Raw genomic sequence first — 19,518 nt, 5'->3', positions numbered from 1 at the left:
TTGAAAAAAAATTAATTTTCTTTGTGTACACTTAAATGAACTTCCATGGTCGTTTGTATTTCTGTTCCTCTCAGAATTCCCTGTTTTCTCATGACCCTGCTCCCACCTCAATCTGTCTTGAAAGGGAAGTACTTAAAAATGAGTTGCTGGTATATATTCTGTTCTAAAAATGTGATTATTGTGAGTACAGCCACAAAAATGTAGCCTTCTATTCTGTTACTATGTGATAAAAGGTTATACGGCATTTCCCTTTTTTAGACTTAATGTCAATATGGGCAAAGTTTTGAAATAATAATAGAATGAAATTCACTTGAACTTAATATTTAATATCAAAACAAAAATACTTAAGAAGATGCACTAAGTTATTCCATTACAAGGACATACAGGCTTATTTTGAGTGTTTAAAAAAATAATCCAAAAAATATGGTCAACCTAGATAATTTACCCTATGTAACTCAAACCAAAGACTTCTGCTTTGGAAACACTGATATCCAGGTTAGCTGTCCAAATTGTAATAAACTGGACCATTGCCAAAGCATTTCATTTTGGGTTGTGTAAATATGTCCTACTGTCTAAAGTATTAATCTTTTGCTTTAGTTTCTTCCATTTCTGCCTCCAGGCACTGTGCAAATTAAACAAATGCAGGCAGACGCTATCTGACATATGATTTCTATCAATGCCTAGAGGTAAAAATGGTTCAGATTTTTCTAGTGATGCATATTGTTTTCTTATAAACATATTCATTAACACATGTAAGTGGCTTGGTACAAATAAAATCAACTTGTAAATGAAAACCAAATGTAATGGGTAAACAAATGGTTTGTTTAAATAAAACCCTAAATATTTATGTATTTTTTCAAATTTTAACCTGAAATCAATTTTACCTACTCCAGATTCTTAAATGTTCTTATTTTATTCTAAATATTAAAATCAATTATTTTATAGGCTTAGGAAAAGTTTACAAAAATTCTCTGCTTTCTTTGAATTTTGTAATATCCCTTTCTATCCTAGCATAACCACAGAACAGAAAATGTGGTTTGTGGGTCTGGATTGTTTCCACTTTATATTATTTACATATAATTACTTTAGAACACCATTTCAGTATGCAATTTTGGCAAGCAGAGTTATGGAGGCAGTTGGTGCAAGTGTGTCAACAAATCATTGCATTTTGTATGTAAGGACACCATGTCTTTTCAATTCTCTTTTTGAACAATTAGAAGCAGGTAGCGTCAAGTCAGCATACATAGTTCAGAGCGTGAATCTAAACTCTGCTACATATGATGGTATGACTTTGGTCAAGTTATTTAAGATCTCTAATCTTCAGTTTCTTCATCTGTATTTTAGGGATAACAATTGTACTTCATGGGCTTGTCTTGAAGGTTAAATGAGATATATCATTTTAAGTGCTCAGCATAACATCTAACCCATGATGAACACTCAATATTAAGTTAGCTGTTATTTTTTAAACATAATTATCAAATGGCTGATTTTAAACAGTACTCTAATGATTTTCTGCCACAAATAATTAAATAGCACCAAGGTCCATCTCAGTAATGTAAAACTGCCTCTATATTAAGTATGTTTTAAGTAACTCAAAGAAACAGTAAAGAAATATCATCTTTTTCTTACAAAATAGAATAATTTAGTATTAGAATGCTAATTTACACATGACGAAGAGCAAGACACAGAACAACTTAAATTATCTTCTCAAGGAATTTCATCCTTCCTATTGTTGTTACCAAATTACCAAGTTCACTATTATGCTGACCCCAAATATTAAGCTGCTCTATCTTCAAAGTTCTGCCACTGGCATGGACAATAGCCTTGCCTTTGGTTTCATTTGCTTTGACATGAGCTAAAAATTTCCAAACTACTTTTCTTAATACTAATCATGAGCAAAATGAATCACGAAAGGAGAAAATGCATGCAATATAATAAAAGCCCAGTCTACAAAGTGTCATTATACTTTCTTATTCACTTTTATCTAATTTAATTCACAAATATTCAGATCTTTTCCCAAGAAAACACTAGCCATGTATACGAAAGGAAAGCTCATGTCAATCTAAATACTGCCAGAAGCAACAGGCAGAAAACAACAAATGTCTCAAAAGAATAAGAAGTATGACTATCTTTTGTCCACTGCATGGATACTTAAGTTGATGGAATCACCTGATTATATATGACAAAAAGTAGACATAACCTCTATCAATAGCACTCTTGTAGAGGCTGCTGGTGACCCATTTGGCCAGATTACAGGGTGTCCCAAAAGTCTCTATACAAAAGAAAAATTTTATATAATTTTGTGATGGATATTTTGTAAATAAAGGTACATTTAGTTACAATTTGCCAATTTCCGTATGTATGGCAACTTTGGGGACACCCTGTAGAAAGAACTTTCAATCATTCGAATTGGAAAGTCTCTCTGGAGGAAAAATGATCCTCCATCCTGCTCCCTCCTCCCCTTGCCTTTGCCTGTGGGCGCTGCTTATTTAATGTAATATACGAGTACTGGGCTGCCTACGGAACATTCATTGTCATTTTGTGTTGTCAACTGATTTCCTCCCATTTGTGAACTGCTGTGATATGACGGCTCTTCCTAGTTTCCTAATCGGCAGGAAACCAAGAGAAGAAAGGTTTCTGAACCCTTGTGATTCTTGGACTCCAAACACACACACACACACACACACACACACACACACACACCTTTTTAGCGGTAAAATTTATACTAATAGCAGCCACCATATTTGGAGCCCTTACACTATCCCAGGCATGGAGATAAGCACTTTAAAGTCGTTATCTTTAAATACAACAAATTCTTGAGTATCATTGTTCTTTAATAAAATCGAAGTAAGTTTCTCAAGGTCATACTGTTATTATGTAATCTGTTGAATTGGAATGTTTAAGTTTTTAAGGAAGCAATAAGGCTTTTGTCAACCTTATTCATTTGCTCACTTACTGCTTATTAATGTATAGTAATGCAGCAGTCCCCAACATTTTTGACACCAGGGACCAGTTTCGTGGAAGACAGTTTTTCCACGGACAAGGGGGATGGAGGAGGGAGGCGTGTCGCCACCGCAGCTGGACCTGGGATCACCAGACATTGGCTTTTCAGGGGGATCCGCGCAACGTGGATCCCTCGCCCGCACAGTTTGCAGCGGGCTCGTGCTCCTACGAGGGTCTTACGCCCCCGCTGATCTGATGGAGGCTGGAGTCGGGCGGTGATGTGACGATGGGGCACAGCTGTAGGTGCCTGGGGCTTCCCTGGCTCCCCGCCCGGCCTCCTGCCGTGCGCCCTTTCCCTGGAGGGTTGGGCACTGTACAGGATACTGGGGAAACAGTTGTGAATAATACAAAAAGGGACCCTAATCTCATGTCACTTATATTATAGTGGACAGTAAGTAGGCACATAAATGAAATAATGTAATTCTGGATAGTGGTTATGTGCTTTTTAGAAATTAAAACAGGATTAAGGGATATAAAAATAAAAAGACTGTGACCAGGGGGAAGGGAATACTCAAGATAGAACAGAAACAAGAGAAGTTAGAGGAGAAAAGTATTCCAAGCAAAGATACCCTGAGTCAAAGTCCTGAGCTTAAACTTTTTGAGGTGCAAGAAAAACAGACAATGTGACTGAGTTAAGGCAAAAGTATATTGTTTTATTCCATTCTACAGATAAAGAAAATGAAAGTCAAACAGCAAAGTTTACAAATGAAGTTTTGATTCTGAAGCTCATACTCTTTTTGTTGCATTTTGGGCTTTTTTTGGTCAATTAATAGAAAATTATTTATTTTGTTCTTTATATTTCTTATCCCCATTTCTTCAATTTAAAAACTTTTCAGTTTTTGACATCTTAATGTTCCATCAGCAAATGTTAGCAGCATAATATCCAGTAATTCCTGATTTTTGTTTTTCCTAAACTAAAAGGATGCTACAGTTTTGAGGGTTTACTTTGACTTTCTCCTCATACGTAGTCATATCTGTGGATATGGTTAGGAAAATAAACTATGTCTGCAAGAGTGGAAAACCAAGTTGCAAAATATATTATGACTTTTGGGAGAAAAATGTCAGTTATTTTTATTCTCCATTTCAAATGACAAAGTTGTAATCTATTCAAATAACTATATAATTTTTACACCACGCAATGGATCCTCAGCTTTGGTAAAATGATTTGTTGTCATTCTGTTCCCATGAAAATTTAGGAATGCTTAAATCGCACTTATATTTTAATTTTCTCAAGTAAAAAGATGAATTGTACTCATAAAAAGTTGCATATTTTTAAAAAAATCAACATGAATAGAAATATGTGATTTTTAACATGGATTTATAACTTTAAATATACATGTTATTTAAAATAAGACCAAATTCTCTAATTTAATTAGTGTATTTATATTTCCATACCTGGCACTCTCCTTCATAAGCCAGTAATAGTGATGATCTTATAGAACAACTGGTTTTTGTTAAAGCAAATCTATTGCTTCTTGTGCTACTCTGGCCTTATTCAAATCTGATACTCTAATGTGGAAATGCAATTATTTCATTATATAATTACAGTGGACATATTCTAAAAGTTTTCCAAGGAAGACTTATATTTTTCAGCTCTTACAACATTCAGTGTGAGGGGGATGGAATTTTTAGTGCATTTGTTAAAATTCATTAACTCGGTGGTAGAGTCAGTGAGCAGGGTCTAATAAAACGTAAAAGCTATAGTTAAATAAACAATATCCAATGTTAAGCTGGAGGAAGCCTGAAATACATACCACAGAATAAGATATTAAGGACCACAGTGCATAACAAATTTACAAGGAATGACTGTACCATAAGTGTTAAGAGAGCAAGAATGATGCTGGGTAGGCAGTGGCAGGTATACTATTCAGGAAAACCTGAATAGACGGAAAACTTTCCTGTCCTGAGTAGACAGGAAAACTATAGACGACTGTTTCTGAAATTAGCCCTTGTCAAACCTCTGACAGTACAAAGTTGCCAGGTTTTAAATAAACTACTTAAGTGAAAGTTGCCAAAACAGGTACATTATAATGAGTTGTAGAGCAAACTCTACAGTTTTCAATGTAGGATTTCTTTCACTATTTTAATATTATAATTAGTTGCATTTAAATATGATTTAAAGATTAAATCATATAGTGATTTAAGCATAGTTTTCAGGAAAAAGTTGTAACTTAAAGAAAAAACTATACTTGCTCTAATTCAAGACATATATGAAGAAACTAAAAATGAGAGTTCATAATATTGTTTAAATATAGTCAGATATAATCCAAGAAAAAAAAGTAAGAATCTGGGTAATTAGTTCTGAAAAGCAGAAATACAAGCACTGAATGGCTATTTTAATAAGTTAAATTGAGAATATTTTGGCCTACTCACTGGAGAGAGACTTTTATTTTTTTTGCTGAATTTTATTTGGGACCTATGGCAAATATTTAGAAGAGATATCATTGTCTATATAATTGCAAATATGCAACTTGGCTTTTAACTGTTTAGAATCAGTGTCCAAAATGTCAGCAAAGATGTTCTTTCCAAAAAAAAAGCCACTTTTTTTTCTGTACAAGTAAGGTAAATGTTATATGCTCTCTTTTATGTGCAAGAAGATGGAGGCTTTTGTCTGGGTTGAAAGTAAGAGCAAAGTTTGCTATGCTCTCAGACTTTAAACAGTAATTAAAATATAATTTGTAACTAATTCCAGTAAAGTTCATTTATTTTATTTTTTTTTTTATCTAAAGCGTTCTGCTTTGTTTTTCCAAGGATCATTATGAGTAAGTCATTGCCTCTCAGGGCTTGGCAAACCCCAAAGTCATGTCTCTTTCTCTTTTACCCTCCCTTTCTGTTCATTTTCTTTTTATCCCCTGCTCTACTTCCTTTAATTGGCTCTAATATAAAACTGAAGTATATCTGGTGAGTAGTGTTTCATGTTCTCTGTTTCTAATTTAAAGCATGGATGGGTAGTAAACTTATCTCTCTGTAAATAAAAAATAACAAACAGTACCCTAAATCAACTTTTTGTATGGTTCTTGGTTTTTGTCAGGGTCGATCAGTGACCCCCAATTACCAAAGGGCTGGGGTGGGTGGGGGGAAGTTTCTTATACCAAAGACTAAGCAAGGATGACTGCTGAATGAGGAACTGGGTTAAGAAGTAGAAAGTATATGCTGATAGATATTTTTATACACAATGATTTTATGTAAAACATCATCTCCTCTGGGAATTATTTTCAGGTTACTTGAAATAAAGCTAATAATTTCTGTTGTCCCTGACTCTGTAAGAACATGCTTCATGAACCATTTAATGTCAGCATTTTCTGAGGTGGTCCTGGTCTTCCTTGGATCTAGCTGGAGACTCTCCCACCTTCTTTTACACAGATGTTTCTACTGATTAGAACTTTAAGAGCCTTAGTCTAATGCTTTTCTTTGTTCATGGAGAAACAAAGGTCAAACAAACTCAAGTGACTTGCTGAAGGTCACAGATAAGACATGGTAAAGTCAGTCCTAGAAGTAAGCTTCGAAGCCAGTTTATGTCTTCATTCCTTAAAAGTTTATTGAGTACCTACTATGTGCAAGATCCTATGCCAAGCCCTGGGGTGTGTAAAGAAACAAAGCAGAGATGATTCCTGCTCTCACAAAGCTAACTCAGTGATGTTCTTTTCATTACTCATAGTGGCTTTTCTAGTAGTTTTTCAAAGTGTATATTAGAAGTGTCTAAATTCAAAGACCACAGCTTCTTCAATATGGATTCAAGTATAGAGTAAGCTACATGGTATCTTGTAGTCATATAAAAAATCTTATTACTTTTGACTGATTTACTTAACCATAGGTTCTTCTGCAATAATTATTATATATTATTATTTGATTTATAAAAGATATTCATTCACTGTTTACTTATTTTTCTACATGAACATTATGACAATTTCTTTATAAATGTGGTATATCTAAAATTAAAAGTCATGTTCTTTAATTTGGTTTTTAAGGATCCTACTGTTAGGTAAATACCAGGGGTTCCGGGTCTCCTAGGGATGAAAGTGGGTGCTGTTGCCCGAATCTTGGTCCTGCCCCACCCTAATCCTGCCCTGAGGTACTGCCATTCCTGGGGGAAGAGGGAACACCCTATGAATCTGCCTATCATAATTCAGTATCCCTGCTGCAAAAGAATGCAGAGGAATCTCTAGCCCACAGGCCAAGCAGCATAGGTACCATGGAGTCCGGAAATTGAACTAGAACAACATGGATGTGTAGTCAGACTCAGGTCATGCAACTCCCAACTGTCCAATCAAAGTGGCTCCATGGTGACCTCTGAACCACGAGGGTGGTCCCAATCCGGGCACTAAAAACAAGATGCAGATCATAACCAGGCACCTTTTTTGCACCCTTCCTTTTGTTCTCCCTTTGATGCGACAGTGGGTCTGATCGTCATCTGTAGCATATGTATCTTGTTCTGTAAACCTATATCTTGCTCTTGCCCTATAATCCTATCTTTCCCTCCTCAATAAACCTCATTTTTGTGCTTGCCTAACTTTGGCATGTCTGGTCATTCTTTGACCATAGGCACGCCAAGAACCAACATTTCAGACTAAAACCTGACACTTCTGGTATAATATGCCTACCAGGGCTAAATATCTATATTACAATCTTTTAATAGATGAATAAGAGTGCTAAAAATGCCAATAATAGATAACATCTTCTGAACTAGACATTCTGCTTAACACTGCATCTCACTGATAATACTGCTGTTATCTCAGGCCTATAACAAATATGATGTAGATGCTAATATAATCTGCATTTTGAAGGTGTAAAATTGAGGATTAGGGAAACAAAAGAACTTCCTTCATGTGGCTAAGCAAGTATGTGACAAAGGTGGAATTTGAGACCAGTTCTGCCTGTCTAGAGAACACACTCTGCTGTAATCATGTATAGACATATAAAAAGTATTTAAAATGCTGTTTTCTCATGTTTTACGTAAGGCCTGAGAATGTATAATAACAAAGGAAAATGATTAGTAGCTTTTCTTCTTCCTGTTCAAAATCTCCATTTTTTAAAGATGATTAAAGTCAGCTAAAATGACTAAGCCAGATAGAACACGGATCGGGAGGAACCCTGAAGAAGTTAGCTAATTAATTAGAAAATACGTAAAATTAGGTATTCAACTAAATAATGTCTGCATTGCTTAAGGTTTACAATCTCTACCCGTTGAAATTCTACCCATCATTGAAGAATTTGTTTCAATGAGAGTATAACCTCAGGAAACTTCTGATTCTGAGTCAGAATGAGTCTTTCCTTCCTCTGTGTTCCCAAAGCTCCTTATTGGCTCCATGATAACACTTGTTTTTTACCTTGTATTACTATTATGTAAGGGTAATGTTGGATAACTACATAAGTGCAGTCTATTTGCCTATATGACTGATATGACAAAATTAGTAGCTCTTACCATTTATTGAGAGGTTCATAAGTGCCAGGTACTGTGTGAGTCTACTTTGCCCAGTATTTGTAAAAAAGCACAGCCCATTATAAAAAAAAAAAAACCAAAAACAAAACTGAGCCTTATTTAAAAGCAGAATCTGGCTAAATCCTAACTATTAGTAAATGGTGATGACAAGATTTGAATATATCCCACGTTTTAATCACTGTCTTTCACTATCCATTAAAACTATATTGCACCTGAATTCAAGTGTTTACCTGTCATACTAACTCACCATTGAAATATGTTTTTTTCTTTTAGTTCACTAGAGAGAATAAATAGTTAATTGTACTTTTCGTATAAACTTTAGATATAACCAAGGAATGAGTTGACAACTTTATTTCTAATTTTCTGTAGAGGCCAAGAACCAAATTTCTTATGTTGGCAAGATACTTATTTGCTTTAAAAAGGTTTTGTCTATGTAGCATGCTGTACATCTTTTTTTAACCATGGAGATTTTAGCAAATCTTAATAACAAATACATGTATTTATTGTATACAGTGATCTTTATTTTTTAAAAAAAACTTGTCTTTTTTTTTTTTAAAAAAAAAAAGTGAGAACCATATTTGGGAAAACAAAATTTCTGGCATCTCTTTTGGAATGAGTACTGTGTCTATAGATTGCATCTTTAAAGCTAATTAGTATGTACACACATAATTTTAGTTTTAAAAAAGAATTTTTTCATAGATGAAGTAAACTAATTCTGAGGTTCTCAGTTTTAGTGCTTCAATTGAAATTTAAAATTACCTGTGAATATCAATTGAATAGTATTTTTTAATAAAACATACATTAATATAAATATAATTATATTGAACATGATTTATTTCAATTTCTAATCAATAATACATTTAACTGATCTGTGTAGATTACTTTTAGCTTATAGAATACTTTAACAAATACTAACTTCCCTGATATTGAGATTATGTATTTTGATTAAAAAAATAACTTTCATTATAATCCTTTTTACTAAACTACTGCTTTAATCATTAACTCTTGAGCTTGGAAGGAGCATTAGAGATCTTCAGGTCCAGCTATGAACCCAATATAGGAATCACTCATTTCAACATTTCCAATAAGTTGACATCTAATTTCTGAAAGTGACAGGAAGGTCAATTAGTGGTTCATTACATCTTGTTTAACTGTTATTTTCTTAATTGAGTTAAATATTTTTTTCTCTCCTTATTATGCAAACTATTCCCAATTCTAGTCATTTGATTTCTTCAAGTCATATATTGTGCCCCCTATATTTTGTTTTTTCCTGTCTTAATATCCTTGGCATCTTGACACCCTGATCAGCTGATACTGTACTCTTCAATTTCTTCACCATCCTGATAAGCCAGTTCTTAGGACATCCTATTTTCCTTTACATAGTGAACCAGGTGAGTAAGTGGTCTGATTAGAGGTTTAGAATCAAATACTATACACTTATTGGTGTAGTCTGGCTTGCAACATTGTTTTCACTTGGCAGCCCCACTATTGCCTCATTAGTTCACAAGTGAGCATTTGTTCCATTAAATCTTAGGCTCTTTTACATGAAGAAGCTTTGTTAATTTTGCATTTGACTTTATGGACTTAGTTCAGGAGTTACTTTGCTAAATTCAAACTTGTTTGGGACCATATGACTTGGAATTCTAGGAGACTATTGTTTTCTTTCTGACTACTGGTTTTGGCATGCAATATAAGCTATTCTTAACTTTATCTCTTTCAAAAATTTAATGGGCTTAGAGATTTTGCCTTATGACATGCAATATAAAAAGAGACCATTTAATCTGATGGGTCTCAGCTGTATCTGTTTTTAATTTGCAGAGATGGTGGTCTTCCAAATGGTAATTAAAATTTTACCCATGTCTACTGTCTTTAATTGGAGTTTCAGAAATGTTACAGTAAGCAATTCAGGAATATTTCACTAAGGAAACTATGCTAAAATTTAGATCTGAAAAATCAGTACATTTAACTAGGCTAGGGAGGAGGCAAAGAGAACACGTAGGGTATGACAATGATTTTGATTTTATATGAATTGTAATTCATATTTAGACATAGGCTGTCTAAAAATTTTAAAGCAAAGAATGATAAAATCAGATCTATATTTGATCTAAGTCTTTGAAATATTATTCTGGCTACATTGTTTCAAATTGAATAAAGACAGAAAGTGAATTTGTTAAGTCTAGATAGAGCAAGACTGCTGTTGATGGCAATAGAGATGCAGCAAATATGGAAGGGATTTCAAAAGGTTAAGTCCATAGGGCATGAGGCAAGAATGAGGGAGGGAAAAGGAGAAAAAGGAATCACAGATTGCTCCTGAATTTCTGGCTAGTACAACTGGATTTTGGGCAGTGCCACCTGTAAAGATGGGTCTCTCTGAAAGAAAACCAACTTTGAGTTAGGAGGGAGTGGACGTTAAGACTTTGTTTTGAACATGTTGATTCTGAGATACTTTTGAGATGATGTGTTTCAAGAGCCATAAAAAGATATATACCCTTTAACCAAGAAATCCCAAGACTTGAGGTATGTAGCCTAAAAAAAATAGTACAAAATTGGGAAAAGTTATCTTTGAAAATGTCCATTGCAGTGTTTTTTATTAATAGAAAAAAAATGGAAGCAATGTTAATGCTCAAAAATAGAGAAATTATTTAATGAGCTTTTATAAACCTACTAAATATAATATTATTTAGCTGCTTAAATGGTTGTTTTAAAAACTAGTAACATATAAATTACACTATTATGAAAATAGTTAAGATAATTTATATACTACAGTTAAAACTGTAGAAACAAATGAATATGAAATAAAACTGGAAAAATATTAGAAATTGCTTGATAAGATGTTAGGATTATTGGTATATTTATATCTTTTATTTATTTAAAAATTGGTAACATGTTTATATTGTTTTCTATTTTTAAAAAATATTGTAAATTTATGCACAGATCTTCTTTTTGAAGACTATAGTTTGTTTTAAACTAGGGTTTTCATTCTATTTCCTGAGGTTAAAAATATTTAACCATGTCACTTTTTTTTCCAAGAAGATTTGTAAGATAGTCTTCAAACCCTTATAATTTATAATTTATGCCCTTAGGGTAGAGGCTAATCTACTTTATACTCAGTCATAGTCATAAGGGTCTTCACATTTAAAAAAAGTTAGTCAATGTTAATTACATTTAAGTTAATTCTGTGTGTGTGTAATAGATACACAATTTTCATGAACTAAAAATATGAGTTCTAAAGTACTGCATAGATGTTAGGGCAACTAGTTTTATAATTTATTTTAAAGAGATGGGGTCTCGTTCTGCTGCCCAGGCTGGAGTGCAGTGGCACAATCATAGTTTATTGCAGCCTCCAACCCCTGGGCTCAAGGGGTCTTCCTGCCTCAGCCTCATCTAACTGTGGTGGCTCGGTTTTATAATTTTAATGCATCAGCTATAAGAGTCAGGAGGCCATACCTTCAAATTTAGACATCTTGTATTTTTAAATTGTAAATATTTTGTTTATAGGAATAGAGAAAAACATGAACTGTTTCTTAAACTGTTTGGTTATCTTATGCTGAATGAGAATTTGTAATTTTAATTTCATTTTGTGTCTTTAAGTTCACTAACTTAAATATTAACCCAGTTTTATTGTCATATTTTTCCAATAAGTTAGCATCAACAACTTCATCAGTTGGCATAAATAACATATCACTTTGGATCTGAGGATAGCGTTTAAAAATTATCTCTTTGGGAAATGGCTTATTTTCCATTCTTTAGAACAGATATTTTTAATCTATTAGAAATCATAATGAAATTTACCTACTCCAAATATAGCAGTTATTTAAAAAATCTTGTGTGATCTAATAGTGTATTCAAGAGAAAGGCATGAAGTTTTAATAAGCTGTCCATAAGCAACTGATGTGACATACTAATTATCAAGGCAGTGACTGAGAACTGGCAGTTAGTTGTGAGCAAGAAACACTTGGTAGCTTGTTGTAAAATGTAGTATAGTATATTTAATTCTTCAAGAAATATTTTCCATATTTTAGGATAAAAACTCTTTCCAACTAATTTAAATACATTTGTACACAGTTTACAAAAGAAAATATCACATTTAAACCTGTAAACAAATATTTAATTTGCTTTATTTAGAGTGTTTATTTTTTTTTTATCATCTAATGGTGGCCAGATAATGTCATAAAACAAAATGCCATTAAAAAGTATCCTTGTGGATTTCAAAAATAAAAAATAAAAAAAATAAAAATAAAGAAATAACTGATGTTGATTCTTAAGAAGGGCAGATTTTCAAAAATGGCAATTCTGATGCAATCTTTAGATCTCATGATTTTGAGCCCATGAGAGATAATGGTTGATTGGTTGGTTTATTATTCTGTATATTCTGAATATTTAATGGACAATGGGCTAAAGCTTGTGCTCAAGTTATATATGGACTGAAAATCCAACTATCTGATAATTTCCAGATTTGGCTTATTTGTATGTGCTGCTACTCTAGATAGTTCTGTAGCTGCTAATACCCAAGATGACTGTTGATGCTTATGAAGAAGACAACAACAATGGTGATGAAGATTCAATGAAATTTAGCTACTTACTCTTGTCACACTGCATTCTATAGTTATTGTTGGTGATCAAAATTCTGAAAATCATGTTGAGGCATAAAATAATGCATGATTAGGAATTTACCTTTCTATAAATTAAAAATCACTTGTTGATTGGTTGATTCAAGAAATTGGAGCTGACTCCTCCTCCCCCAAAAGAAGTGAGTTTCAAGTAAAATTGAAAGTATAATTTAACCTTTTTAATGACAAGGAAAAATAACCTAACCATAATATATTTAGATTATATTTTCAATAATATATATTAAATGCCATTGCTATTATTTGCCAAAAACTCCAGTTCCTATAATGCACTTGTATACTGATATTAAATTTGATCAAAATATTGAACATTCAATTCAGAAGGCTTATATTTGACAGTTCCTGAAACAAATACAGTTAGGTTTATAGATTGGTTTGGGCTCCTTTCTCATTATATGACTTTGTTCTTATATGCCCACTAGTTTTTGTAAAATTGGAGTTAAGATGTTTCATCAGGCCAGGCGCAGTGGCTCACACCTGTAATCCTAGCACTCTGGGAGGCCGAGGCGGGTGGATAGCTCGAGATCAGGAGTTCAAGACCAGCCTGAGCAAGAGCAAGACCCCATCTCTACTAAAAATAGAAATTATCTGGCCAACTAAAACTATATGTAGAAAAAATTAGCCGGGCATGGTGGCGCATGCTTGTAGTCCCCGCTACTCGGGAGGCTGAGGCAGTAGGATTGCTTAAGCCCAGGAGTTTGAGGTTGCTGTGAGCTAGGCTGACACCACAGCACTCACTCTAGCCCGGGCAACAGAGTGAGACTCTGTCTCAAAAAAAAAAAAAAAAGATGTTTCATCAATCTCCTGTACATATTTTATAAAGCTAAGATCAACTTATTTCAATTTATTTTAAGTATGTATATTATAAATCATGTATATTTCATATATTTTGTTGGCACATAACATAAACATACACATGACACTGCATTTACCAAAGACAACTGGTAAATTTTAAAAATATTTTTATATACTTACTTGAAATAAAAGAAAATGCCAAGTGAGATAAGCAGTGATGCAATAGATAATCCATGTCCAATTATAGTCAGGTAAAACAAATTCAGTGCAGTCTATAATTTGTACAAATAAAGAAAATTAGACTTATATCAATACTATGAGTATCTATAATCCTACATGTGTAAAAGCTCAAATACAATGGAATACATTTTATTTTTAAAAACATGTGATCTGATAGCCTGGCCTTAAAACAATTAGCTTGCAAACAAATAAATATTTGAAAACATCTGGAATGAAAAATATGTATGGAAATTTATCAAGTCACATCAAAATTTACAAATTGTATACTCTTTTGTTTAGAAGTCAAATTTTAAATCCATGAATTAATACTTTCATTGATCTAGGTTGTAAAATATATGACACTAGCATTTTATATTTTATGTACCGTAAATCAAATGCTACTTGATGAATAATTTCCTCAGACTTAAATACCATGGAAGGTTTTCTTTCCCCACTGGGTTTCTCTTTTTCCTTTGGCAAATTTGAATCTCAGATACAAATCTCAATACAATAACTTATAAGTTCCTATGATCTGTACAAATGTCTTCCTTCTACTGGTTTTGACTTTTTCTCTTTTATTTTTATTAATCTGCATTCTGTTTATTTGTACTCTACCATTTTATTGTGTATTTTTATAATTCTCTTCAAACCCTTCTCTGAGTAAGCATAGAATATATGGTTTATAAATATAACGATAGCTCGAAGTTATCAAGTGCTTACTATGTGCGAATCTTCTAAGTATTTTTCTTGTGTTAGGTCAATCCCTGTGAAAACCATGAGGGTGTAATCTATTCTTACTTTCATCGTACATGTGAGGCGACTGAGGCAGAGAGATGTTAAATGGCTTGTGCAAGGTCACACAGCTAGGAAGGGGCAGAAACAGGAAGTCAGATATCAGGCTTCACAGCTTTAATCACTGTGACAAACTGCCTCTGAATACACACATGTAAAATATGCAAGCATTTTCTATCAAAGCCTTATTATTGGGACAAACTGTGATTAACGTTGACTTGAATATGTGGCTTTAAAAATGGGAACGTCAACGCAAGAGACCTAACAGTCAGTCAGAATGAAAGTCCTCTGTCTGAGGGACCAGATTGGGCTGTTTAAACCCTGCTGGGTTTATCCTGTTTACTTGAGCACAGATTCAGAGGTAATTCTAGAAATTCCACTACAAATGAAAGTTTTTCCTTTTCTTACCCTTTTAAGGTATGTTTTCTTTGGAAAACTTGAAACCCCAATACTGAGACATTGACTTGTAAATCCACTATTACCTACCAGGATTGCTTCCTCCGTGTAATGACAAAATCAATAGTAATTCTTTCCACAGATATTTTTCTTCATTATTCTTCTCAAATTGTATTATGAAAAGGTTTTGTAAGGGAATGGAACACTGACTAAATTTTCTCCAGTACTATATTGGACAACTAACTGAATAGTGTAAAGTCAATTTAAATTCACAATTATTATGTACCTTTACTTTCTCGTGTGTGTTCACATTACACTGGGTATAATTTGTCCATGTTCTGTTGCTCGCTGGATGTCTAAACCAGTTTCCATCTTGGTCACAGATCTTTGTAACTTTTTCTTTAAAATTAAAAAGGAAAAGAAGGAAGGCAGTAATTTAATTAATCTAGAGTTTATTAAATAGATGTCAAAGAGATATGTAAATAATTTTCTGCTTTTACCTGAGGGATCGAAGTCTTGAAAGTAGTCAGGGCAGAGCTGCATTGATTCGGTTCCTGCCGCAACGTCATTCCAGCACAGCCATCCATCCCAGGTTCTGTTGCAGTAAACTCCTTGACGGGGACATAAAAATTAGGGATAACTAACTGCCTCTACTTTTACATAAAGATATAAAGTCTTAAATGTGGTTTCACACTGAGATAGATTAAAGGCTGTCTGCTGGAAATGCAGATATTATATTAAAAAAATCTGTAGCTATCACTGGCTTTTTTACCAAGTAATTATTAGAATACTTAATTGCTAGATTAAATTTAGAAATATCTAAATATATATAAAGTTTAGATTTAATTCTAATTCTGAAAGGTAACTATTTGTTTCATAAATCAAATAGTCTTTGCTGGTTGTCCTTAACTATAAAATAGTGATTAGTGTTCCTACACTTAAAATTCAAAAAACATGGGAATTGGAAACACATTTTATTTTAGAAACTGTATTCCTAGGGCAGGGTGTAAGTATTTTCTGAAGCAAACAAATAATAGTACAATATTTCTTATTACACCATTTTAACCCTGAAAGATTCTTTTTAGGCCTCTCCACCAAATTCTAACTCTTTGATCCTTTTCTTTTAAATGAAATAGAATGTTTAATATCTCATATTTTTCTTCAACATGAAAGAAAAACCTCTTAAATTAAAAAATATGAAGTTTTTTAAAGGCATAGAGGAATTAACTAACCAATGTTCCAATGTTCTAACAGTGTATAATCAGCGCAAGTAATTTTTTAACTTGTCAGATATGGATAGAACCCTGAATGCTAAATGAGACATTCATTGTTTTTAAAAGATTTGCAAAGCAATCTCAGAATTTATCTAGCCTTTATGAAAATGAAACAAAATTTCAGTGGCCTGAAGTTCCAAATAATTTTAATTAAACAAAAACAAAAACACCTCAGATAATTTTAGTTTTCTCTCCTATGATTTTCAATTATTTAAATAGTTTGGATTCATATATTACTAAATAAAAGACATTTTTGTGGCCTATCAGAAAAAATTTTCTTGATATAGTTTCAGAAAGCTTCTCAAATCTGTCCATATTATATCTCCAAAAGAAGTTATCTAATTAATTACAACACTGGCAGCATGACAGATTGCAACGTCTACAATTTTTCAAAGTGTGTTTTAAAACATTTGAGTTAGATGTGAGTAGGCATTCCATTTAAAAAATTTCTCTGGTCGAATGGATTTTGGAGACACAAAGTTAAAACAAAAACAATTCTTTATTGCAAGACTCTAGAGTATTTAAAATTAGAAGTGCATTATGAAGTGTCAAGAAAAGGTATTAGGCAGTGATCCTGAACTTATGAAACTCTTACAAAGATACTCCTATTGTTCAACAATTAAATTTAAAATCTACTTTTAGATACATGTAGATTATTTGGAAGAATTTAAAAAATTAGAAATGTCTAAAGAGTATATTTTGCTTTGTTTCACTGTGAGTTTTCCATTTTATATTTTAAAGATAATTCTGTCTTTGGGGTTTGTCAGATAAAATATAGGATCTCTTTTAGTTTTGCTAATCTGTAAAGTCTACTTGTATTACTCATCTTTTTATCTTCGGCATCTAGGTAAATGTCTGGGGCTTAGTAAGCACTCAATAAATGTTACAAAAGAAGCAAAAAATAGCTTAATGGAAACAGAAGCACTGAAAAGTCATTAGCTTTGCTACCAAATGTACTATGCAAAGTTAGGTGTATTATGTTTAAAAAAAGTACTTTTGTAGTGATCATTTTATTATGCAAGCTCTGATCAAGCAAGTTGTGCAAATACAAATTACATAAACTGAAGGTCAACTGTCATTCATTTAAAGATGTGTCTTTGTTTTAATATTAATACTTACTTGATTTTAAATATCTTTGTGCCATAAAAAGAATGATACTAAACAGATCACTGTCACACATTTTTCTTAGATTTTTTTTTTTTAAAAAAAGATACATGATATCATAAAATTTTCTTCACAAATAAATAATTAAAATTTCACACATACCAGAAAAACTAGCAACTAACCCATTTTTAATAATGGACCTAAGGAACTCAGAATGATATAATGGGGGTAGTTTTCTTTTAAAACTACATGAAATTCATTCAGAATTAAATAGTCATGCTTACCTTCTGCTTGTTGAATGGGGTCTTGCATAATTTTTTGGTAACATTCATATTGAGCTGTCATGATTTTATTTCTAGTAACCCCCAACTTAGTGAAGTCATCAAGGCTTTCTTCTTCTGATTCTGCTCTGATAAGAATCTAATGGATTTAAAAACAACAACTTCAGTACTGTGCAAATATTTTTGCAGAGGCAGTCTGTTACAGTGGAAAACAGCAAGTGTAGTGATGTACTGAATGGTAAACTGTCTCTCCAGGGAAAAATTCCCAATTTGTATTGTTTGCTGATTTCCATGATATAAATATTCCTACCATGTCCAGTTTTAAACAACCAATAAGACATCACCAATGGCAGAGTTGGGAAGTATATTTGGTTCTTGGAAGCTTGTGGTAGTTGGCTCCAGGACATCCCTAACTCTATGTTCTGGAATGTAGACAGAGCTGTACTGTAAAATCTGCTCCAACATTTTTACCTACTCTGTGAATGTAGACAAGATATGTACTGCCCCCTTCCCTCAAGCCTCTGTTTTATTATAAAATAGTATAAAATAGCATGGAGATAACAGAAGGGATGCATCTGGCACATGGAAAACATGCAAAATTTGTTGCCATTGTTATGATACGTTGATAATCAAAATAATGGCAAGTTCATTTATGATGTTGGTAAATACAATTTTTATTGTATGTACATCAATAAAGGTTTTGGAAAATTTATTTATGTTCTTCCAATTTAATAGCACTATTTTAAGCTTCACTTCTACTTTAATTTCTACATGATTTTTTCCTCCTGATTTATAATGAAGCCTGAATAAACCTGTCTTCAACCTATTCCCCTTAATTTTGCATTACTTCTTTTAACTATGTTTCATAAACAGTTATTCTCCTACTCTTCTTTTGTCCCCACATTCTTGATTTTCTGTTTTATAGCAGGAAGTTGAACTTAATAAAGTCAAAATAATAATATTCCCTTATTGTGTGGCACCACTCAAGTTTCACCATCATGTGCTCACCAGCTAACCTTAACTACTTCATTCTTTTTTTTTTTTTTTTTTTGAGACAGAGTGTCGCTTTGTTGCCCTGGCTAGAGTGAGTGCCGTGGCATCAGCCTAGCTCACAGCAACCTCAAACTCCTGGGCTTAAGCGATCCTACTGCCTCAGCCTCCTGAGTAGCTGGGACTACAGGCATGCGCCAACACGCCCGGCTAATTTTTTCTATATATATATATTTTTTTAGTTGTCCAGATAATTTATTTTTATTTTTAGTAGAGACGGGGGTCTCACTCTTGCTCAGGCTGGTCTCGAACTCCTGACCTTGAGCGATCCACCCGCCTCGGCCTCCCAGAGTGCTAGGATTACAGGCGTGAGCCACCGCGCCCGGCCAACTACTTCATTCTTTGATTTGTTTTCATGGCCAAATCAGGATCTATACAGTTATGATGCACAAGTAGTAAATGGAAATTTAGAACATCAAGAAAAGTAATATTTTTAAAAACCACATAGCTCTTGTTTTTCTCATGAAATTTGTAGAATTGCATAAATCAATATCATTTTTAATTGAAATAAAGAATCAGATTTATACACTGTCTTG

General features: G+C 33.1%; 1 protein-coding gene across 1 annotated transcript in view; it reads right to left on the bottom strand.

The window, feature by feature from the left end:
* CALCRL (calcitonin receptor like receptor) overlaps positions 1-19,518 on the bottom strand; it is a 103,235-nt gene that overhangs the window by 19,267 nt on the left and 64,450 nt on the right. Inside the window, exons 6-9 of the mRNA XM_045559031.1 lie at positions 17,936-18,071; positions 15,774-15,884; positions 15,560-15,672; positions 14,047-14,138 (exon numbers count right to left, since the gene is read on the bottom strand). Of these exons, the coding sequence (XP_045414987.1) occupies positions 14,047-14,138; positions 15,560-15,672; positions 15,774-15,884; positions 17,936-18,071 (452 nt within the window). The remainder of the gene's footprint in view (positions 1-14,046; positions 14,139-15,559; positions 15,673-15,773; positions 15,885-17,935; positions 18,072-19,518) is intronic.

The sequence above is a fragment of the Lemur catta genome, chromosome 8 (genome assembly GCF_020740605.2).
Source record: "Lemur catta isolate mLemCat1 chromosome 8, mLemCat1.pri, whole genome shotgun sequence".
NCBI lineage: Eukaryota > Metazoa > Chordata > Mammalia > Primates > Lemuridae > Lemur > Lemur catta.
Note: the sequence above shows the minus strand (reverse complement) of the source record. Positions and strands in the feature narration are given on the sequence as shown.